This window comes from Cnephaeus nilssonii (assembly GCF_951640355.1).
Source record: "Cnephaeus nilssonii genome assembly, chromosome: 16".
In the NCBI taxonomy this organism is placed as follows: Eukaryota; Metazoa; Chordata; class Mammalia; order Chiroptera; family Vespertilionidae; genus Cnephaeus; species Cnephaeus nilssonii.
In genome coordinates this window covers 35,341,594-35,366,562 of record NC_137087.1, presented here as the reverse complement: position 1 = coordinate 35,366,562, position 24,969 = coordinate 35,341,594, and the positions used below count along the sequence as shown (strand labels likewise).

The 24,969-nt window shown below is 34.9% G+C and overlaps 1 protein-coding gene across 1 annotated transcript in view; it reads right to left on the bottom strand.

Moving 5' to 3' along the window:
- PTEN (phosphatase and tensin homolog) overlaps positions 1–24,969 on the bottom strand; it is a gene marked incomplete at its 5' end in the record, with an annotated part of 80,685 nt that overhangs the window by 30,123 nt on the left and 25,593 nt on the right. Inside the window, one exon of the mRNA XM_079793263.1 lies at positions 4,142–4,186. Within this exon, the coding sequence (XP_079649389.1) occupies positions 4,142–4,186 (45 nt within the window). The remainder of the gene's footprint in view (positions 1–4,141; positions 4,187–24,969) is intronic.

The window sequence follows — 24,969 nt, the reverse complement described above, 5'->3', positions numbered from 1 at the left end:
TTTAATAACAAAAGCAATAACAAAATTTAGTCAAAGCCTGTCTTCCTACAAGAGCAATATTTGGCACAAAACAACCAACAAATAGTGATGATGAAAAGGCTATGAAAATCTCTACAGGTATGGATAGGGAGTATGTGATAATAAATACTGGGGCTGGTAGTGATGAAAGTGATCTGGGGAGAGCTGGTAGGGTAAGAATAAAGACTTTCTTAAAACCTTCTCTGATACTGCATACACACCCTCAAAAACACACAAAGTTTCTTGTAAATTTTTTGCTGTATGTTATGAAGTCTCTCAACAAACCAAAATTGAAGATACATAAAAATAAAGAAAATGGCCCTAACCGGTTTGACTCAGTGGATAGAGCGTTGGCCTGCGGACTCAAGGGTACTGGGTTCGATTCCAGTCAAGGGCATATACTTTGGTTTCGGGCACATCCCCAGTAGAGGGTGTGCAGGAGGCAGCTGAATGATGTTTCTCTCTCATCGATGTTTCTAACTCTCTCTCCCTCTCCCTTCCTCTCTGTAAAAAATCGGTAAAATATATTTTTTAAAAATAAATAAAGCAAATGGGATTTGACTAAGACAAGTGTTAGAATTAATGATTTATACTTCTTTATAATTAAAACTCAACAGATATTTTATCATCACCTTATATTGGCTTATATGAGACAAGAGAAATGAAGAGGCATTGAAGGGGATTTTTATGAAATAGCGAACAGAAAGTGTAGAAAGGGATAAGATTAACAGGAAAAGCTTCCTTTGAAGTAAGACTTGACATGGAATCAGCTAGGCATGCAGGTGTCTTCTGTAGTCTCTTCAATGGAGCTATCCCTATCTTACAAAAGAAAACTAAATTGATAAAAATTAACAACACCTAAATGTTTACCACAAAATAATGGAGAGGTTTTTCTTACCACAAAATAACGGGGAGTTGTTTGCCAAATAGAATATACAGTATCCAGTGAACATTTAAGTTCCTCAAAGGCAAGAACTATATTATGTCTTCATTCCCTATCTCCCCACTCCTCCCCTTACTCTCACCAGAATACAGATTATACAGAGGAACACACAAAAATAAAATACACACACTTGCACAAAATAACTAATTTACTAAGTATCAGTATACTCGAATTTGGTAATGACCGATTAAATTTGTCCTTTCTTAAAATAACTTACTGAATGCTTAATAGAGGTATGAACAGATACAGTCTGTTTATACAATAAGAACTCTTAATATTGCCTGGCCGGCATGACTCAGTGGTTGAGTATCAACCTATGAACCTCAAGGCTAATTCCCAGCACCTTTTACTTTCTTCCAGGAGGTTCATAGGTTGATACTCAAGGCTAATCCCCAGTGCGGGACGTGCAAGAGACAGCCAATCAATGACTCTCTCATCATTGATGTTTCTATCTCTCTCTCCCTCTCCCTTCCTTTCTGAAATCAATTTAAAAAATACGTTTAAAAAATAAAAAGAACTCAATATTACACTGAGAACTCCTCTTCATCCATATATGTCAGAAAGTGCCATAAAAAGTTTAATATACTATTAAATTTAGGTACATCTAGTACAAATGTTTTAATATCTTTCCATTTATATAGGTTTGTGAAGACATATCACATAATTAATATGCTAAAAATTAAGAAATAAAATAGAAGCATCCACTGCTTGCCAGACTCACTTATCCTGAGCCAGAAATATAAACAGGGGTAGAAAGCAGGTGAAGAAGACTGAAAAGTGACATCAGAAATCAAAACATGCTACAACTGGGTAGTTCTACAAACTTCTGAAAGTAAGGAAACTTTGGGGAGGTTAAAAACAACAACACAAAGACAAACAAACAAAATAATCCAGAAAGGGGACATTGGCATAAACAGTGAATGGTCTGCTACCGTGTGTACCTGTGTGAACTTATTCAACTCACTAACTTCTCTAGGCCTCAGATTCCCCATCTGTAAAATGAGAAGGTTGGACTAAATGATCTCTTGCAGATACTTTCTAGTTCTAAAAGTCTATGATTCCATTAAATGGAGTGGAGAAAGGGAGTTAAAATATATGCACCAAAAGCTACTCTCAACTAATAGCAAGACAGTCCATTAACTTGAGAATCCAATGTTCAAAAATACAAAAACAAACAGGCAGTCAAGTTCCCAATGCCGACTTTAACCATAATAATGTTAAGTGAACCACAATACTGACAGTACAAGCCTAAGTCCTAAATTCTGGAAGCAGGAAGCCACTGCATACACAAATGAAAAGAATTTCCTTTCCTATCTCTGAATATAATATTAAACTCGAATAAGATTTTGAAAAAGGAAGAATTTATCTTTAGTATCTCTTTCTACCTTCCTTCAGGGACCTCTAAATGCCCAATCCTGAGAGTCTTAGTCTGAAGTGACTAATTTAATGGATTCCAGCTTTTGACCACTTCTTGTCCTGTTTTTGTTTTTTTTTCTTTCTTTCTTTTTTTACTTAACTTCTAAATCCAGTTGTTAATAAAGTACAAAGCTTTGTGGTTTTTTTATTTCCTGCACAGAAACCCTCTGGCATCTGAAACAAGGACTACTGTAGGAAAAGTTAATCAGGAAAAGAGGATGATATATGTACAGATCATTTGTAACCTAGAGCCCACCTAAATTTGTTTCTACAGCACCTTTTACTTTCTTCCATCTTGTCATCTACTTCTACCATAGCCTACACACACACACACACACACACAAACACACACACAAACACACACACACACACACACACCATAATCTGACCATAATGAATTATCTGCCATATTATGGCAAGAAGTTTCTTACATGCCATTCTCTCTTCCTGCAATGCCATTTCCCCGCCTACTAGGCCTGTAGGACAACCTCTCCTGATTCTTTTCATCACAGCTCAAACATCCTTTTTTTGTGAAATCATCCCTTTGGAGTACAATTACTATTTCGACTGTTCACTACACAGTCTCTTCTATACAAGAGTTATCTCTTCTATAATACTTTATCTTGCACATTACACTACAACTTACATGAGAACTAGAACTACATCTTATTCACCTTGACCCACAACATATTTTATCATGTCGAACGTGTCAAGTACATGATAAATGCTTCTTTGTAAATCTGAAGAAATTAGTGAAAACTCACTAGGAGAAACAATATTGGTGTCTACTTCACTCTCAGGTCTTATCAGAACAGAAAGATCACTCAATTAAAGCTAAAAAAAAAAAAAGCAATATCTCACAAGCCAACAGACAGAGAATCTTTCATATTTTTTGGTAAAGATTTAAACGCTCATTGAAGGTAGAAAAGAATCTTGTCCTTACATTTGATAAATAAATTCTATAAAACTGTAACTGTGAATTGGTATAAGTAAATTCAGATTTAAAATTTTCCTGTTGTATAGTTTACACAGATCACATAGGAAAAATAAAAGCCAGGGAGAAAATTAACACATATTATATGCCATTGTTTAAAAAATAGAAAATGGTTATATTTTGGGGAAAGAAAAATAGTCTTCAAGGGCAGAAATGGTTATATATTTTCTTCCCGTTTTTCTTTAGTTCCTTTTTTCCTTTTCACATCTCTAATCACAGTCAAAAGAAAAAAACAAAAGGTTCAAGATAAGGTCAGCTAGGTGTATCAAATGGGCAATCCTTACATTCCTCCCTCAAACAAAGAAAACGACCTAATTCAACAATTTTAGGTAACTTATTTATGTTATATACAGTTAGAGAATACCCTAAAAGCTATTTCAATCAATTGACTTAGAGACACAAAATAAACAAAATTATATTCACTGTGGAGCATACCTCCTTGGAAGATGTCATTAATGCTTTAACAGAAGCTCTACTGTGTTCTACACTTCAAGTTACTACATGGTTATGGGCTCAAAGATGGGCTAACTGCCAAGTCATTTAAAGCATATTAAGTAACATAAATCTGTGCCAATACTGTTTTACCTCATCACTACATTTTCTAAATGACCTAACAATGCTCTCTATCAGACTTCTTGAACTAAAGCTTTTAGGAATACATTCGGTTCAAATATACCTTTAACTCTACCTCATTCTAACAAGAAAATAACTTTCAGTTAATAGTTATTTTAGAAGTATTTGGAAGCATACAAAAAAGAAAATATACTTACAGATTGTATATCTTGTAATGGTTTTTATGCTTTGAATCCAAAAACCTTAAAACAAAACAAACAAACAAAAAGCCACCATTAACAAAAATGAGCTAACATTTGAAATTACATTAATAATATTGAGAAAAAACAAAAGACAGACTCTATTTTTCCTAATCTCAAGTAGCATTTAGGAGAAATAAATAAACTCCAATAAATATTCCTTCCTTGGGTTAAAACTAGTAATCAAGTCATTCTTAAGTAATTATTACATTACACAGATTTATACAATCTGAAGTAAAGCCATAGCTTTTCATAGGATGAATATTTTCATAATCAGCCTACCATATTAAGAAATAACTTTCTTAAAGGGTAGTATTAGCATTTAGCTAAAATTATCTAGTTCATACAGATTTGCAAGAAGTAGTCACATGCAAGCAAGTAATCTTAAAAATAACCCCGAAAGCCATCATTTTTTCAAACTAAAAACTTTTGATATTTGAAAGATGTAAGTAGAAACTGTTAACTCTGTAATAGTTTAAACTATTACAAAGTTTATTAAGAACTTTCACATATATATTCTCATTTGATGCTCACAAACATCTGAGGTAGAGCTTATCTATATTTTACAGATGAGGGAAGTAGGTATCAAAGAAATTACAGAACTTGACCAAGGTCATATATAGTTAGTAAGTCAAAGAATCAAGACTAAAGACCTCTCCCTCAAAATAGTTAAGAAACTAACAACAGCAACAACTACAGGCAACACAAACTTATTATATGCCAGGCACTATGTTAATTAAGTACATTATGTATATACATTTGCTTAATCAACTATGAGGAATTAGAAAAATGTAAGTCTGGGGAAATATCAGGATAAATAGAATAAAAAGACAAATGGAAAACAGAAGGTATGATTTTAAAAGATTTAAAGTCCAGGAGGTTCAATATATGAATAGGAGTTCCAGAGAAAATAATAGAAAGCACAGAAAATTCAAGAAAAATAGCCAAAACTGCAAGGATACAAGTTTCTAAACTGAAGGACACAAAGAATATCCACAAAAATTATGAAAATAGACCCAAATAAAGGCATACATATCATACTGAAGTTTCTGAATATTGAAGAGATAAACATAAGACCTTAGAAGCTACCTGAGAGGAAATAGATTTCATAAAAAGAATCTGGAATCATGATGACATTGCCCTTTTTAATGGCAATGTTATCTCCAATAAGGGTTTAATCTCCAAAATTTATAGGGAACTCATACAACTTAACAAAAGGCAGATAAACAATCCAATAAAAAAAATGGGCAAAAGACCTAAATAGACACTTTTCGAAAGAGGACATACAGAAGGCCGAGAGACATATGAAAACATGCTCAAAGTCAGATGCAAATCAAAACAACAATGAGGTACCATCTCACACCTGTCAGAAGGGCTATCATCAACAAATCAACAAAGGACAAGGGCTGGAGAGGATATGGAGAAAAGGACCCCTTGCGCATTGCTGGTGGGAATGCAGACTGGTACAGCCACTCTGGAAAACAGTATGTCATTTCCTCAAAAAAATTAAAAATGGAACTTCCATTTGACCCAGTAATCCCACTTCTAGAAATATATCTCAAGAAAACAGAAACACCAATCAGAAAGGATATATGCACCCCTATGTTCATAGCAGCACAATTTACGATAGCTAAGATATGGAGACAGCCTAAGTGCCCATCAGCAGATGAGTGGATCAGAAAACTATGGTACATCTACACAATGGAATTCTACCCTGCTGAAAAAAAGAAGGAATTCTTACCATTTGCAACAGCATGGATGGAAATGGACAGCATTACGCTAAGCAAAATAAGCCAGTCAGTGAAAGAAAAATACCACATGATCTCATTCATTTGTGGAATATAATGAGCAATATAAACTGATGAACAAAAATAGAACCAGAGTCATAGAAGCATCGAACAGACTGTCCAACCTATGAGGGAAGACAGGGAGTGAGGGGGTAAGAGATCAACCAAAGGACTTGTATGCATGCATATGAGCATAACCCATGAACACAGATTGAGGGGAGGGGGGAAGGCGGGACATGTGCTGGAGGGGTGGGGGCAGCCGGGGAGAGTTCAATGGGGAAAAAAGGAGACTTATGTAATACTTTAAACAATAAAGAATTTAAATTAAAGAAAAAGAATCAGAGTTCTTTTTATGTGGCAACAGTCCTCCTTGAGAAATAATTAATTTTAATGAGATTCCTATTTATAAAGATTCCTGAGGCTTTTCTTAATTACATCTTCATCCATACTAAACCTATCTTGAGGACTTTTAAAAAAATTATTGGCACACACTATCACAAAATCACAAATCTGGGTAAGAAATGATAACCAACAAAACAGAATAATGTGTTACAATGCTGGAAATACTATCTTTTTACATCCCTCCTAGAGACTTTAGCCATAGAAAGTCCATTCTCTAATTTCTTGACACTTCTTATGTCACTTTAGCTAGGTGACTATAATGTATACTCAAAGCAAACTTTTTATTCTCTTTAAAATTTTAAATATTATTTATTATATGCACAACAGCTGAGAATTTCTGCTCCCCAATTTTTTATTTTTCTATGTTCCATTTAAGAAGTACTAAGGACTTTACTAAATAGTCATTGGATTCCTTATAACATGCATTTTTTAAAAGTCACTTCAGTTCTAGAAAAGGAAAAGTATTATTGAGATAACCTTTCATAAAATTAAATATCCTACAAAGTAACAGAGATTGAAACAATACAAAGAAATACAACAGAGATGGCAAATAGGCATCAAATTGGTGGTAGCTTATTGAGATGCAACAGTCAGGCTATTAAGACAACATCAAGGTTGGAGACTAAGAAAGAATATCATGATTGATTAGCAGTATCTGTCATTAATGAGAGAGAGAATAATATAAAAATTTTCACTCTATTTGCCATTTATAGAGAAAATCAATACAAATTTATGGGTAAAATTCAATAAAAAGTAAATTTGAACATTATAAATTATGTGGTAGCACAGTTATTTAAACAGATAACTTTATCCTAAAAAAAAGTCTTTATATTGGTATTCAATCTAAAAAACTCATCTCTTAAAAATTTTCTGACAGTAACATTTATACACTTTTGACCATTATATAGTATTTTCCTCTTGATACAAGAAAACTGGGCAAAATATATGAGGCAACCATTTTTAGGCACTGAACAAAAGGCAGCACAAGCTTATGATCCTCACGAAAAGAGACAGCCTGGCTGGTGTGGCTTAGCAGTTGAGCATCGACCCAGGAACCTAGAGGTAGCTGGTTCGATTCCCGGTCAGGGCACATGCCCAGGTTGTAGGCTCCATCCCCAGTATAGGCCATGCAGGAGCCAGCCAATCGATGATGTTCCGCTCTCATCAATGTTTCTATCTCTCTATCCTTTTCCCTTCCTCTCTCTCTAAAAAGTCAATTAAAAACATATTTGAAAGAAAATAAAAAAGAGACAAACAATTCAATTAAAAAATGGGCAAAGGACCTAAATAGACACGTCTCCAAAGGGGATATACAGATGGTCAAGAGACATACAAAAAAATGCTTAAAGTCACTAACCATCAGAGAGATGCAAATTAAAACCACAATGAGATATCACCTCATATCTGTCAGAATGGCTACCAACAGATGCACAACAACAAATGCCAAGTGCTGGCAAGAATGTGGAGAAAAGGGAACCCTAGTACACTGCTGGTGGGAATGTAGATTGGTGCAGCCACTATGGAAAACAGAATGGAGTTTCCTTAAGAAATTAAATATAGAACTGCCATTTGACCCAGTGTTCCTGCTTCTCAGAATATATCCTAAAAACCCCAAAATGCAATCAGAAAGAATATATGCACTCCTATGTTCATAGCAGCACAATTTACAATAGCTAAGATCTGGAAACAGCCCAAGTGCCCATCAGTAGATGAGAGGATAAAAAAGATTTGGTACATTTACACCATGGAATATTATGCAGCTGTAAAAAGGACCTCTTACCCTTTTGAGACAACATGGAGAGACCTAGAGAGTATTATGCTAAACAAAATAAGCCAGAGAAAGACAAGTATCACATGATCTCACTCATATGTGGAATCTAAGGAACAAAATAAACTGATGAACAAAATAGATCCAGAGAGACATAGAAGCATGGAACAAACTGATGAATCTTGGGGGGGGGGGGGGGGTGGATATTAACCAAAGTTAATAACTTATATGTATACTAGAGGCCCAGTGCATGAAATTAGTGCACAGGTAGGGTCCCTAGGCCCCACCAGTGATCAGGGCCAATCAGGTTCCCGCCTCCCCACCTCCTCCTTCCCTCACCACTCGTGTGCCACCACTGTGCAGTTCCCCGCCTACCTGCCTCCTCTTTCCCTCACTCCCTCAGTGCCCCGCCGCGCCGGTGGTCGCCCGCCATGTTCCGCGCCGCCCCCTGGTGGTCAGCGCACATCATAGCGAGTGATCGAACTCCTGATTCAACTCCTGAGGGGACACTTTGCATATTAGCCTTTCATATATATATATATATATATATAGATGTGCATAACCCATACACACAGAAAATAGTGTGGTGAAGGCTTGTGGGGGGGTCAAGGGGTGGAGGGGGTCAATGGGGAAAAAACTGACATCTGTAATACTTTCAACAATAAAGATAAATTTTTTAAACATAAAGAGAGAAACAAGAGGTAACACCCATGATTGCCTTACTCTCTGTTCGAAGGCTCTTTTCTGACACAGCAGAAGGAAATAGAACAAAGGTTTCACTGAGGTAAACAGGGTTCTGGGGTGCTAAAGCAGCCAGAATTGGTAGATCAGGGTAGCAAAAAAAGGGGACAAATAGAAAGGGGTTATCAGAAGTCTGTATGGAAATTCACCACAGGACCCTGGCTAAGGGTTGGGCTGCATATATGCAGAATCCGAAAGTATAACAGAGATGACACTAGAGACAGCACAGTACTGGGAGGGGTTCTGGCCCAGCTAGAGTAGAGAGATTTCACTGAGAACTTCAGGTATTCAGCTGGGACCCCAGAAAGGCCATACCTTAGGAGTAAGGACCACACCCTAAGACAAAAAGAAAACTGAAATAGGCCTGCCTCAACAAAGAAAACCAAGCCTCACAATACCAGAAGATTAACCGTTAATTTAAATGCCTGCTAAAATAAAACTCAGGTATGAAAGAAAGCAGTAATCCAGAACCCTTAAATAAAGTATCAACCCAGACTTCCTACAACATATCATCCACAGCATTCAACATGTAGTTAAAATTTACTAGGCATGCAAAGCAGAAAAACATGACCAATGACCAAGGAAAAAAACAAAAGCAGTCAATAGAAACTGACTCCAAGACAAACCAGATGTTAGAATTAGCAGCCATGGACTTTAAAGCAGCTACTATAAATACATACAAGGATGTAAAGGAAAATGATTATAGTAAGTAAAAAGCTGTAAAGTCTTAGCAGGGATGTAGAAACTATAAAAGACAGAAATTCTAGGCCTCAAATGTACAATATCTGAAACAAACAAACAAACAAAAAACTACTGCATGGTCTTAACAGAAGATTGGAGACTATAGAAGAAAGATGTGGCAGATTTATTTTCCAAAAATGATTCCATCTCCCATCCCTCTCTTCAAACAACATAACTTTAACACTTCTCCCATCAAGTGATAGAGTCTATGGTTCCTCCCCCTTGAACCTGGGTACACCTTTGTGATTGCCTCAACCAAGAGATATGGCAGAAGCGACATTAAGTGATTGCTAAGGCTAGATCATAAAGATGCCATGCACCTTCTACCTTGGACTCTGGATCTTGGCACCAAGTTGCCATGCTATGAGGAAACTTAAACTAGACTATGTGGAAAGACACCTTGGAAAGGCCAAGTATAGGGGTTTCTGGCCAACAGGCAAATGAGGACACAGACAACAGCCAGCATTTACTAGACATGTGAGTGAAAACGCCTTTAGATGACTCAGCCCCCAACTTGCTAACTCATCTCTAGTCACTGTCTTCCCAACTATAAAGCCCCAGACATTGTGGAGCAGAGATAAGCCATCTTCACCACACCTCTGAATTCCTGACTCACTAACTGAATATATACATCTATGTATCCTCTAAAATACACACATACACACACACACATACACACACACACACACACACACACACACACACACACACACACACACGTACTGCTAAAAATTCTATAGAAGAATTAAAATGGAATACCTAAAAATATTCTATTAACTCCAGAGGAAAGAAAAAGAGGAATGAGAGTGAATGAATGAGTGAATATCACACAACTAAACATACATAGAAAGATGGCAGACTTAAACAAAACATTATCAATAATTATATTAAATATAGGTGGACTAAACACTCCAATTAAGAATGTCAGTGATTATAGAGCAACTTCAAAATTGACTTTCATTATCTATGAAATATAGTACATATGTTTACATATTCTGGCTGTACAAGTTGGAGCACTCTATAGACAAAATAATATACTATGCAATGTTCATATCTAAAGCAGCAAGATTACATTAATCAAATGCTGGCTCTCTATACATTAATACCACGCTACTGAACTCACTACTCCAATGGAAGGAAAAGAATCTGAGTTGCAAGGTAAGTGTTATACTGACTCTGAAAAGGCCTAAGAAATCCAGTTATTACTTTGGTGAAGTTACTGGGGTAGATCAGGGTCTGATCCCCTACCTCTTTAGACCTCATCTTGTCAGCATATTAACTGGTGCTTTTTTTCAGGGACAAATTCAAACTCATGTTATATAACTGATTTATAAATATCATAATGACCATAACCAAAATATATTAATTTACTTGAAAAACCCAATTGCCACACGAACTAAATTATTCATATCGTTACCACCAGTTCAATATCTCACCACAAGCAGACCTTTGAAAAGTGAAATCAGAATGCTGATTAAATGTGGAATCAAAAGAACAGAGTTAAGTTAAATGAAACTATTTTTAACAGACTAACATTCTGAAGTTTCTATCTCCACAACAGGAATGGTCTTGTCAAAAACATCTGAAGTTCATTGGCTACATTCATTTTCTTTCCCTTGGCCATGCTTTTTCCATGTTTTAATAATAACTAATTAATCCTTCATCCCACTGAAAGGTTTTATGTAGACAAACTAGATATATTTCACTGGGTTAAATCCAAGTATGTTACTGTAAAGTCCAAGTGTCATTCTGTTTCTTAAAGGTCAATTGGTGTATCTTTGCTTGGCATTGGGACATACTAATACTAAAGTTTGTATACTAGTAATCAGAGCATTGTATCATTTTTAATTGCTTGGGAAATTGATAAAAATTCATCTAACAAATATTTATTGAGCACCTGCTATGTGACAAACACTACTGTAGACAGAGGGCTAACAAAACCCCAAGTCTGACAACCACAATCCTAACAACAAATGGTTCTAGCAGCTTGAGACAAACCCAGCAGCAAACCCTCTTTTTAAAGTATCCAGTTAAGAAAATAGCCTAAGAACATTGGACAGCTACTACTAATCCAAAAACAGGTGAAAAAGAAAACATTTGAAAAGAAAAAAGCAGCCCTAGTCAGTTTGGCTCAGTGGATAGAGCGTCCGCCTGTGGACTGAAGGGTCCCAGGTTCGATTCTGGCCAAGGACACATGCCCGGGTTGCAGGCTCAATCCCCAGTGGGGGGCGTGCAGGAGGCAGCCAGTCAATGATCCTCTCTCACTCATCATTGATGTTTCTCTCTCTCTCTACCTCTTCCTTTCTCCCTGAAATCAATTTTTTTAAAAAAAAAAAAAAAAGGCAAAATAATTACTTACCTACTATATTTTTCTATAACTACACTATTTGGTAACCATTTATTTCCTCTGCTGAATTCATGTTAAATCAACATTTGCTCTTAGAACTCTAATATACCTATAAAGGCTACTGCTACTACTAAAACATAAAATTGAATTGTTTTTCTTTTCAAAACTCAAATAATCTCTGCCTTAATAGTCCCATTAATACAGACAAGCTCCAAACATTCTATTCCTTAACTATTTTCTCCTAGTCATTTTCAGGTTCTCAGAATTAAAATTAATTATCCATTACAAGGAAAATAAGTATCTTGTTGAAAATCGTACTTTTAACTCTTGCCTGCTTTCTATGTTACCTTGAGTTAAATAAAAAAGCAAAAATAAGAGCTGTATATTAAATTCTGCTTGAAGATAATGATCCTCAGTACTAGAGGGAAAAGAAACAAGTGACCTATAACCCACTGAAAAAATGCAGAAGGCTATTAAAAATATGAATAAGAAATTGCCAAAAATTTCTCCAAAGAAGTTGTATCATTTTGCATTTTTTTACCAACATGTGTGTGAATTTCAATTGATCTACATCCTTGCCAACCCATTAGACCTTTAAGCTTTTAGCCATCCCAGTAAACATGAAACAGCATCTTACTGTTTTAATTTTACTTTTTTGCTGACTTATTTTGAATATCTTTTCATATGCTTATTGATCGTTTATAGATCTTCTTTTGTAAATGCTTCTGTTCACATATTTGCCTTTTTCTTCTTGGAGTTGTCCCCATGAATTTGTACGAGCATACTTACACTGTGTGGAATTCAAGTCCTTTGTCAGATATGCATTGTGAATAATTCTCCCAGACAGTGGTTGCTATTTTATTAATGGTATCTTTCAAAGAAAAGAAATTTTAAATGTTAAGAAAATTGTAATTTGTCTATTTCTTCTTATGTGCTTAATTTTGTATGTACTAAGAAATCTTTGACTAAATCAAAGGTCATAAAGAGATTCTGTGTTTTTATCTAAAAAATTTATAGTTTTACATTTTACTTTTATATTTCTATGTATAATCCATTTTAAGGATATTTTTGTCTATTATGAGACATAAAGGTTCATTTAATTTGCATACTGACATCCATTTGTTTCAGCATCATATGTTAATAAGAGTATCCTTCCCCTAGTAAATTATGTTGGCACCTTCATTAAAAAAATAAAGTATATGTGAGTTTTTCTGGAATTTCTATTCTGTTCCACTAATCTATGTCATATGATCCAGCAATTCTACTCATAGGTATTTAACCAACAGAAATGAAAACATATATCCACAAAAGTCTTGTACATGCATGCTCCTAAGAGCTTTGCTCATAGTAGATCCAAAGTGAAAACAGCCCAACTGTCCATCAGAAGTGAGTGAATAAATCATATCATATTCATAAAATGGAATACTATTCATCAATAAAAAAATTACTGATACAAGCAACAACAGGAATAAATTTCAACATTGTTATGCTAAGAGAAAGAAGCCAGACACAAAAGAGTACATACTATGACTGCATTTACATGAAATTCTAGGACAGGCAAAACTTATCTACAGTGAGAGAAAACCGATTTGTATATTTCCTAGGAACAGTATTTGGGGCCTGATTACAAAGAGGCAAGAGGAAACTTTTTATTGTAACAGGAATGTTCTAAATCTTGACTGTGGTGATGTTTACATGGGGTGCATATATATGTCAAAAACTCACTAAACTGCACATTTTAAATGGGTACATTTTATTGCATATAAATTATAACTCAATATAGTTTACTTAAAAACAATTTGATAACTATCAATTTGTAAAATGCAACCCACTTAAAAAAAATCTCAAATTTCTTTTGATTAACATCAGAGATAACAGGAGCACATCATCTTTGGGAATTATAACTTTTTAGAATGAAAAGCAAACAGCACTGTCTAGAATACCACTGTCCAAAAGACCTTTTCACAATGATGAAAATGCCACTAGCCACATGTAGATACTGAGCATTAGATATGGACTGGCCGGCGTGGCTCAGTGGTTGAGTGTCAACCTATGAACCAGGAGGTCATAGTTTGATTCCCAGTCAGGGCACATGCCCGGGTTGTGGGCTCGATCCCCACTGGGGGCATGCAGGAGGCAGCTGATCAATAATTCTCTCTCATTAGTGATGTTTCTATCTCTCTCTCCCTTCCTTTCTGAAATCAATAAAAATATATTTTTTTTAAAAAGAAATGTGACCTAGTACAAATGAAAATGAATAAATCTGTTTTATTATAATTAATTTAAATTTAAACATAAATAAAAAAAATAAACATAAATAGCTGCATGTGGCTAAAAGCTACTCTATTGGAAAGCACAAGTCTAAAAGTTATATAGGTATGAAAAAATCCACTGGAAGACAATACATATGCCTATTAGTACGGTAATAGAAATTGGTATATTCCTGGAAAAGAGCATAAAACTGAAACAGAGGAAAAGATAAAATAATAACTGGGGTCTTCATAATTGTCAAAATAGTTTTAACTATATACAATTTTTTAAATTCTTGATATGCTTAATTTTCTTTTTTCAGTAGATTAATAAAGAAGGGAACTACAACACTGGACATATTTCTAACTAAGAATGAAGAACAAGTTTGAGTGCAAATGCCAGGAAACGGAGAAAGTGCTCATATAATTTTAGAGTTCACGTCAGAGGAGGGAGGAAATACTGGCGTAGTTAGATATGATACAGATCAGTAAAACGGATTTCAAAAGCTTCATTTAAATAACAGGCTATGAATTCATAACTCAAAAATCAAAAAGGAAAGACTATAACTAAAATTCTGTATAAACAATTACAAATGACCCACAAAAGAGGAAAAAAACAAAAGTTATCTAAGAAGACCAATCAACATAGCTGCAAAGAATTTACCCACAAAGTTCAGATTTAAAAGGTACATATAATAACCAGGCGGGAGGGGGGTGGAGGGGAGAGAAATAATCACAGATGAATATAAAATAGTGTACATAAAAGAACATAAAAAATTGTAAATACAAGAGAAAGGGCTTGGACTTGGGAAAATGTTTAGACCAGAAAGAACAATAAACAGGGCAGACAGCTGTGTAATGCTAGAGGCAGAAAAAGAGCAGGAAATTCCCTTTACACTTCCATCTTCACTGTCCAAGAGAATGTTGCTCTGATTCATATTTGTAAGGAGAGTGATTTCAAGAGTGGTGAGTGCGTAATATTTCTCTAAATTAAAAGCATTTTCTAAATTGCTACTTAAGTAAGACTATTTCTTAAGGATGTTTCTTAACAAACATCTATCAACAGAAAAATCTTTGATATTCCATGATTATATATATTTGTAAAGCAGATAATAAGCAATCAATAATTCAAAACAGAGATAGTCCACCAAGCTCTTTATCACTGCTTCATCTGAATCTTATAAAATTAAAATGGCAAGAGAGGCAGGGCATTATAAAATTGTCTAAAGAAAAAGTACCACTAATTTTCTTATTTTTCAAAGAGATCATAAATATCAGTCAGGGTGGGGGGGAAACCTTAAAAAATAAATAAAACAGTTGAAGATAGGGTCAGTACACAGCTACAAGCAAAGGAAAAAAATATGTAAGGCCAATAAACATCACAAAGTTGCTTACCCCTCAATTGAAGAAATGTACTAAAAAGTCAAATTATAACAAATTGCAAAAAGTTTAAGTCCGATAATATTCAGTTTGCCAAGGTTGTGAGAGGACAACAATACTCTGCTACATGTTGGTGAGAATATAAAATGATACCATTCTTGAGGGTAAAAGTTTAAAACACAGACCCACTGCTCCCAGCAACTCCACTGCTAAGCATTTACCTTAAAGATGTACTTGCAAAAGGATACCAAGATATGCATGTGAAAAGGTTTTAAATAGCTACAAAGTGGAAACAACCCAAATATGTATCAGAGGCGACTATTTATTATCGTATAATAAAATGGAATAAAAAACAGCCAATAAAAGAACCAATTATATCTCCTTGCCAACATGGAAAATTCCTAAGTATGTTAAATGAAAACAAGCAAGATGCAGAAGAGTATGCTGTATGTTCCTTTCCATTTCTTTTTCTTAAAATGTAGGTATAAGATGAAAACAATTTTTTAAAGAATATACAAAACTTTTAATTATAAATATCTTTGGGAAGGAGGTTTGAGGATAGGAAGTGTAATGTAGGAGAAATGTGTAAAGGGTATTGTCATCTTTAGGCTGCTAAGCATTTAAAATAATTCCGATTTGAAGAGAATTTCAAGAAGTGAGAAGCAAATACTCCCTTTCCAATCTTTCTCTCAAGTGTGCAGGCCAGACCATGCAGGTCTTCCTGCTCTGGACACTGAGTCCTAGGTAGTGAGAATAAGGTACAGAGACGTCAGAGATTATTCCAAGATCTCCAGAGAAGCTCCAAGTACATGAGCAGTCACCAATACTCAGTCACGGCAGCAGTACCTGGGACAGCATGTGTCCAAGCAGCAATGTCCTAAGCAGAGACTACTCTTACTGTAACCTCTTGGCCATGTCTTGCTTCCCTTAGCATCTCAATCTTCAAAGTCTGGTTCTCTAGTTATGAGCTATGAACTACCTACTATTTTTCAAAAAATTATTTTCTGATTAAGTTAGAATTCAGTCATGTGCAACTAAGAACCCTGACTTCTTTCCTTTACAGTATTTTCCTATAGGCTTTGTGTGGGGTTTTTTCTTTTTCTTTTTGCTTTGTTTTTGTGTATTTTTTAGTGAGGGTTCGTGAAATCATATTTTTTTGTGTGCTCCCTTTAACATTTGAATTTTACAGTTTCTTATCTAGCACTTTTGGGCACCAGTGAGACTAGCAAGAGAGTAAACAATCTATTTAAAAGAAAATATCACAGCATTTTTAAAAAGGAAGGAGGGTAATTTCTCTTAAAGAACTTGAACATTACTTAGGGAAACATTCACTACGGCTGCCCCTCCCACTTCCTCCTCCCTCCTCCCAAGGATTTCATGCCCACAACTGGCTCACTGCCTTATAAGTTTGATACAATGGAAAGGCGGAAAAAAGCAAGAAAACAGCATTTCCAAAAGGAAATGAGAAAATTTAACTGTAGATATTTGGAAAGTAGAGACAAAAACTTAAACAACAGCAGAGAGGTAATACTCACAAAACTTGGAAAATCAAGAATACAAATCTTTCCAACACAATTATACCTTACTTTAAAATTTTTCAATGTATTAAAATCTTAATTCATTAAAAACAGTTGTGGGAATAAACACTGCCTTCATATTTTTAGTCTTTACTTTCCTCAAAGAATTTCTATGAAATAGTTCTAAATAAGTTGCCTATTGTCAAAATAATATATAAGCATATATATTTCAACAGATATAAAAAGTTTGATTTAAAAAATTAGTCGATGGAAGATGGCAGAGCAGGAAGCACCAGGAATCCATCTTCCCACCTAGACAAAAATTGTACTGGCATAACTGATTAACTATTTTAGAATTCTGGAGTCTATTTCAAAGCTTGTAGCTTCCAAGGGTAGGCTTGGACAGTAAAATCACAGTTAATTTCAGTCAATTTCAACTCTTAGTATGGTAACAGCTCCTGACCTGAACACCCTCTTCCACCCCTCCCTCATACCCGGCAGGCAGCCATGCAGTATTCCTAGAGCATCCTGCACCAGCATGTGGGACCTTGTCCTCCAAATACCAGGGATGTGTGTTCCTTCCTATCATTGACTTCTGCTTCTGATTGCAGATGTGCAGACACAGAAGACGACTATCACTATAGCAATCTTCACTGACGGAAAAAGCTTCCAGGGGATTTAAGATCCACCGCCTAGTTTTTTCTTAAATTTTTTCCCTCTTCCTCTTTTGGGAGACAGACACTTAAGAAGTATGACGTTCATGTACAAGTGATTGTTTGAACATAAGTTTTCAACTCCTTTAGGTAAATACCCAAAGGGGTGCAATTTCTTGAGTATATGGAGTCTGTTTAGTTTTGTAAGAAACCACCATCTTCCAAAGAGGCTGCATCATTTACATGCTGTAGGTTTTTTAAATACTGCCATATTGTATAGGAAGCAGTTGTTTTGTATGTTACACACTGAATAATTCCACCTATATCACATTCTTAGAAAAGTCAAAACTATGGAGCCCGGGAAAGTATCTCAATAGTTGCTAAAGAGACAGCAACTATTGAGTAGAAGCACAGACTACTTTTAGGGCAGTCAAACTACTCTGTATGATAGTATAATGATGAATAAACATCAATATAAATTTACCCAAAACCCAAAAATGTACAACACCAAGAGCGAACCCTAATGTAAACTATGAACTTTGAACAATAATGAATATGTCAATGTAGGTACATCAATTACAACAAATATACCATTCTGGTGGAGGACAATGATAATGAGGGAGGCTATGCATGTGTTGAGGCAGGGGCTGGGAAATCTCTGTCTCTTCTGTCAACATATTGTGAACACAAAATGGCTTTAAAAATAGTCTATTTAAATAAATAAATAAATAAATAAATAAATAAATAGCACTCCACAGCTAATATATTGTGAACGCAAAATGGCTTTAAAAATAGTCTACATAAATAGACAAAGTTTTTCCTCTACTGTCAACAAGAAGACAGGAGACCTATTTTTGCCACTTCTAATCAACACAGATCTAAACAATAAAGCCAGAGCAATTAGGCAAGAAAAAGACATCCAAATTGGAAAGAAGTAAAATTATCTGTTTGCAGATGACACAATCTTACATACAGAAAACCCTAAAGATTACACACATAAAAAAAAAAATGTGTTAGAATACACTCAGCAGAGTAGCAGAATATAATATTAACATAGAAAAATCAGTTCCTTCTCTATACACTAACGAAGAAAAATTTTAATAAAAGAAAAATTAAGAAAACAATTATATTTAGAATACCATCAAAAAGAATAAAATTGCCCTGACTGGTTTGGCTCAGTGGATAGAGCGCCGGCCTGCGGACTGAGGGGTCCCAGGTTCAATTCCAGTCAAGGGCATGTACCTTGGTTGCGGGTACATCCCCAGTAGGGGGTGTGCAGGAGGCAGCTGATTGATGTTTCTCTCTCATTGATGTTTCTAACTCTCTGTCCCTCTCCCTTCCTCTCTGTAAAAAATCAATAAAATATATATTTTTTAAAAGAATAAAATATCTAGGAATTAACTTAATCAAGGAGGTAAAATACTTGTACACAGAAAACTACAAAACACTGTTTTTAAAAAAAAATTTAAAAAGACCTAAATAAATAAATAAATAAATAAATCCCAGGTTCATGGTTTGGAAGACTTGCTATTGTTAAGATTTCCATAGCACTCAACACAATCTACAGATTAATGCAATTCCTATCAAAATTTCAAAGACTTTTTTTGCAGAAATAAAAAGTCCATCTTAAAATTCATATGGGCTCCCAAAGGACTCTGAATGGCCAAAACAATCTTGAAACAAAAGAACAAAGTTGTAGGACTCACAATTCCCGATTTCAAAATTTGCTGCAAAGCTACAAAGTATGGTATTGGCATATGGATAGATAAGAGAACCCAGAAATCAACCCTTTTTATATGATCAAATGATTTTTGACAGATGTGCCAAAATCATTCAATAGGAAAAGGACAGTCTTTAATGGAACTAGGAAAAGTGGATATCCACACAAAAAAACATTGTTTGATTCTTATCTTACACCATATAAAAAAATGAACTAAAAGTGGATCAAAGTCCTAAATAAAAGCCCCAAAATTATAAAACTTTTAAAAGGAAACATAGAGGAAAAGCTTCATGATGCTGGATTTAGCAATGATTTCTTGGACATGACAGCAAAGACACAGGCAATAAAAAATGAATTGGACTGCAGCAAAATTTAAAATTTATGTGCATCAAAGGACACTACCAATAAAATAAAAAGGCAACCCACAGAATGAGAGGAATATTGGCAAATAACATATCTGATAAGGGATTAATATCCAGAATATATTTTAAAAAAAAAACTCCTAAAACTCAACAACAAAAACCAAGCCATCCAAACAGGCAAGGGACTTCAATAGACATTTCTACAAAGATATACAAATGGTCAATAAGCACATGAAAATATGCTTGAAACCATTTATCATTAGGGAAATGAAATCAAAACCACAATGAAATACTATTTCACACTCATTTAAAAAGCTATTTAAAAAAAAGAAAATAAGTGTTGATGAGGATGTGGAGAAACTGTAACACTTTTGTATTGCTGATGGGAATGAAAAATGGTATAGCCACTATAGAAAACAATATGGTAGATCCTCAAAAAATTAAACATAGTTACCATTTGATTCAGCAATTCCACTGCTAGAGGTAAACTGAAAGAAGGGACTTGAACAGATACCATTACACCCATGTTCACACCAGCATTATTTACAACTAGAGGCCCAGTGCACGAAATTTGTGCACTGGGGGCGGGGGAGGGTTGTCCCTTCAGCCTAACCTGTACCCTCTCGCAGTCTGGGACCCCTCGGGGGATGTCCCGGGGGGATCGGGCCTAAGCTGGCAGTTAGACATCCCTCTCGCAGTCCAGGACCCTTGCTCCTTACCACCTGCCTACAGCAGAGTGAGCCTGGCTTCTGGCTGAGTAACACTCCCCCTGTGGGAGCGCACTGACCACCAGGGGGCAGCTCCTGCATTAAACATCTGCCCCATGGTGGTCTGTGCACATCATAGCAACCAGTCGTTCCAGGGTTTCATTATATAGGATAGCCTAAAGGTGGAAGCAACCCAAGTGTCCATTGACAGATAAATGGATAAACAGAATATGGTATATACATAAAATGGAAGGAAATCTGACACATACCACAGCATGAATGAACCTTTAAGACATTATATGCTAAGTGAAATAAATCAGTCACAAAAAGACAAATATTGTATGATTCCAATTATATACAGTACCTAAAATAATCAAATATATAGTGACCAAACAGTGGTTACCAGAGGCTGGGACTAAAGGGAAGGAGAGTTACTGTTTAAAGGGTACGAAGTTTCAGTATGAGATAATAAATAAGTTTTATAGATGGACAATGATGATTGCACAACAATATGTGCTTAATGCACTGAAGTGTCGCTTAAAAATGGTTAAAATGTGGCCCAGCAGGTGTTGCTCAGTGGTTGAGTGTCAACCTGTGAACCAGGAGGTCAAGGTTTGATTCCTGGTCAGGGTACATGCAGAGGATGTGGGCTTAATCCCCAGAAGGGGGTGTGCAGGAGACAGCCAATCAATTATTCTCTCTCATCATTGATGTTTTTATCTCTCCCTCTACCTTCCACTCTGAAATCAATAAAAATATTTATTTTTTAAAAGGTTAAAATGATAAAATTTTATTTTATATATATTTTACCATACACACAAAAAAAAGTTTCTCATCTCCAACTCTATTCATCCATCTTCAAACTCAAATTTTTGTTTCTCTCCTAAAAACAATCACACTCAACTACTCAGATTCTTTTTCCTGGCATTTAATTCAGCATTTCTATGTAATATATAGGATGATACTGAATCTTGTAGATTTACTAATTACCTACATATTTTCTGCCATGGTAAAGGAGACTTACAAAACCAGTAGAACTCACACACATATGTTTCCCTCCTCTTAATCCCCCTTAACAGGTAGTATCACGATATTGGGTTAAATCAACCAACAAATATTAATAACTGCTTTCTGTTTCTAAGTCACCTATTTTTCTAAGACTCTCTTGCATCTTTTCCCCAAATATTTCAATATCAATCTATCAGTTCTTTTTCTTTCTCCCCCTGAATCCCTCTATCCTGCAGCTTCAATCAGAACTGGTTGCTCTTCTGCTTGTAGCACAGCTGTCATCCGGGGACTTTTCTTTTTCGCTTGAGTTGGATCTTCTCTTTACTGAAGCCCTTTTATTTCATGGTTTATTTCCTTGTTTATCTGGGGCACATCTTCTAGTAACCTCCTGAGAAATGTTACATGGATATATTCTTTTCAGTCCTTGAGTATTTTGTTTTCCTACTTTTGCACTTGATTGGTAGTTTATATAGATACAGAATTCAAGACTGAACATACAACTTTTGAAGTGCTGTTTTCTCCATCTTCTATTTTTAATTATACTGCCAAGAAGTTAGATGCCATTCATATTCCTTAATCCTTCCTAATTTAGCCTAAAAACTTTTGAAACATTCTCATTATTTTTGGTGTTCGAGAAATTTCATAATAATTTACCTGGTATTGCCCTATTTTCATTTATTATGATTGGCATTATATAGGTATTTCCAATCTGGAAACTCAAGTCCTACAGACATTTCCTGGTATAATAACACCAGAAAAGACCTTCCTTGATGATTTCCTACATGAGAGAAGAGGTCAAAAGTTGTTAAAAAGGAAAAATGAAATTGATACTTTCCTCTAATTTATTTTGAATAATTTCTCCATATAATCTCTAAACATTAAATCCTCTAAATAATCTCTTCTCAATTCTTTTTAACTGAATAGCCAAAAGATGATAACGTAGGGGTAACAAAAACATTTCCTTTTTATTGAAAAATCGACATACAATTAAGGTTGATTGGAAGATTAACATATAATTAAGAATATTTGAAAAATGTCTTCAATAAGAAAATTGCATAAAACAGGAAAAAAGATGAACTCTTAAATCTGTAATACAGCTGCTTATATATGAATAAAAACTGATAATATACAAGATAATGGAAATGTTGTTTTTAATCATTATATATCAGAAAACTGAGCTCTAAGCATTTCCTTACAATAAATATGGGAATCTTTTCACACCTAAAATCTTTCCAATAAAAGAGGAGGAAGTAAATTATTTCCTACTAATTCAAACTAGGGGAAAATATTTTTAAATGCATTTTTTCATTTTTAGCATTTCTAAATTATGTCCATAAAACACAATTTAGAAATATGTTATTTAATACTCAAAAGAAAAGAGACAAGGAGGAAAGAAGGGAGGAAAAGAAGGGGGAGAGAAAAGCATATTATAATTTCACTCGAGAGATCTACAGTAAGAAAGCCAGTTCACCTCTTTAAACCTATATTTCCCGGATGTTATTAGGTACAGAACAGTTCTCGGGCTATGTCTGTTAAATACATGAAGCATTAATTGGTTAAAGACTGCTTAGATCTATAGCAGATAACATATAAATTAGATAAGACTGACATACATATCAAAGAATAATCAATTATCTGAATAAAACATTGTTTCATATTACCAGCTAGTCGGAGCAAGAATTTAGTGGCAAGAAAGAAGGGGGATAAAAAGTGGTAATAAGAGGAAAAAAAGAAAAACAGTCTGGGAAGAGTTGGTGCTTCAACTTCCCTTCTATGAGCTGTCCTTGTCCTGCCTTGTCAATCCTGATTGTTTATTAAACAAAGCATTTGCACCCTGGCTGGGTGGCTCAGTTGGTTGGAGCGTTGTCCCATACACCAAAAGGTTGAGGGGCAACCGATCAATGTTTCTCTCTCACATCGATGTTTTCTCTCTCCTCTTTTCTCTCTCTGATTAATCAATAACAACATATCCTCGAGTAAAGATTATTTTTTAAAAAGAAATAAAAATTTTAAAAAATTTGCAATTAGGAGAGTAAAAACATTTCACCTTGGTTCACTTTCCCCCTTCTCTCCCTTTTTGTTTATTTTTTTACATCAATTCCTGATCCTAGGAGGTCACCTAATAAGGAAAAGTTAAATATTTGTCACAAATATATTTTGAGTACCTCAAGTATAAAATTCACATTGCTATAATAATTCATATCCCAAAACAGTTAAATAATGCTGGGCAATTTAAGCATGAAGGTATTCGCAATTGGAATTTCTTTTACTCAAGGCACTGATGTACAACAACAAAGTCTGAACTCTACATAATATTTACTGATTGGGAGAAAATAATAGGAAAAATATGGAATTAGGGAAAAAAAAGATACTATTCTTTAGACATCCCAAATAACAGGGTAAGGAACAATCCAACTAGAAATAGTTTCATTAACACAAAAGGTATAATAGACATTTTTTCACTGCTATGTTATCACCTTTGGACCAAAAGCAAGATACCAATTATAACTACTATCTCCAATACAGTGTGAACTAATCAAGAAAATCAAGGTTAATCCTAACAGACAAATTACTTAGGAACTATTTATTTCCATTTTAGCTCCCAGAAAAAAACTACGTCTTCCTTTCCCAGTCTCTGTTCAGCCTTTCCTCCTTAAATAAAAAAGGAGTTTGGGGTGGGAGGGGTTAAGCAACTGAAGCCAACGAAGCCTTACTAGGCATGTATCCCCCAAATTAAAATAAAGACTAAACAAAAATATGCACAGCGCAACTATTACACTCAGTTAATAATTCATTTTTCATATGCTATTACCATTACCATTACCATTAGGTGACAAGATAGTCAGCTAAAGCAACCATTGGCTACATAACCAACCATATACAAAAAACATTTTTAAGAATAACAGATTTGAAAAAGTTAAAAGCTAGATAAAATAAACTAGATACATTAAAGCAGATAGAATAAACTTCAACTTTGGTTACACAAACTAAAAGTGTGAATCTAAATTCAGAAGCATAAAAGCAGTGGTTATGAAGTCAAAAAATCAAAGATCAAAATACTTCCCAGCATAGTATTTTCTTGGTGAAGTTATTACAATTTAAGGTCTGATAATCAAACGTATGACTTTATCAGTAACCTAAAAGAATCATTTAGCCTCAGTGACTAACTCAGTCAAAAGATATTAATTCACATTCAGAAGAGAACAACGAAAAAACTAGCACACCAGATTACCACAAAAATATCCTCACAATGATCACAGAACTCATCTTTACTTTTTCCCAGTATGAGCACTAATCTGACTTGGTTGAATCATTATTTGGTTGAATACAGAATTGTAGTAATGTGTAGATCATCTTATGAGATAGTTCATCTAAGCCATAAAGAGGCCTGATAAATACTCCTG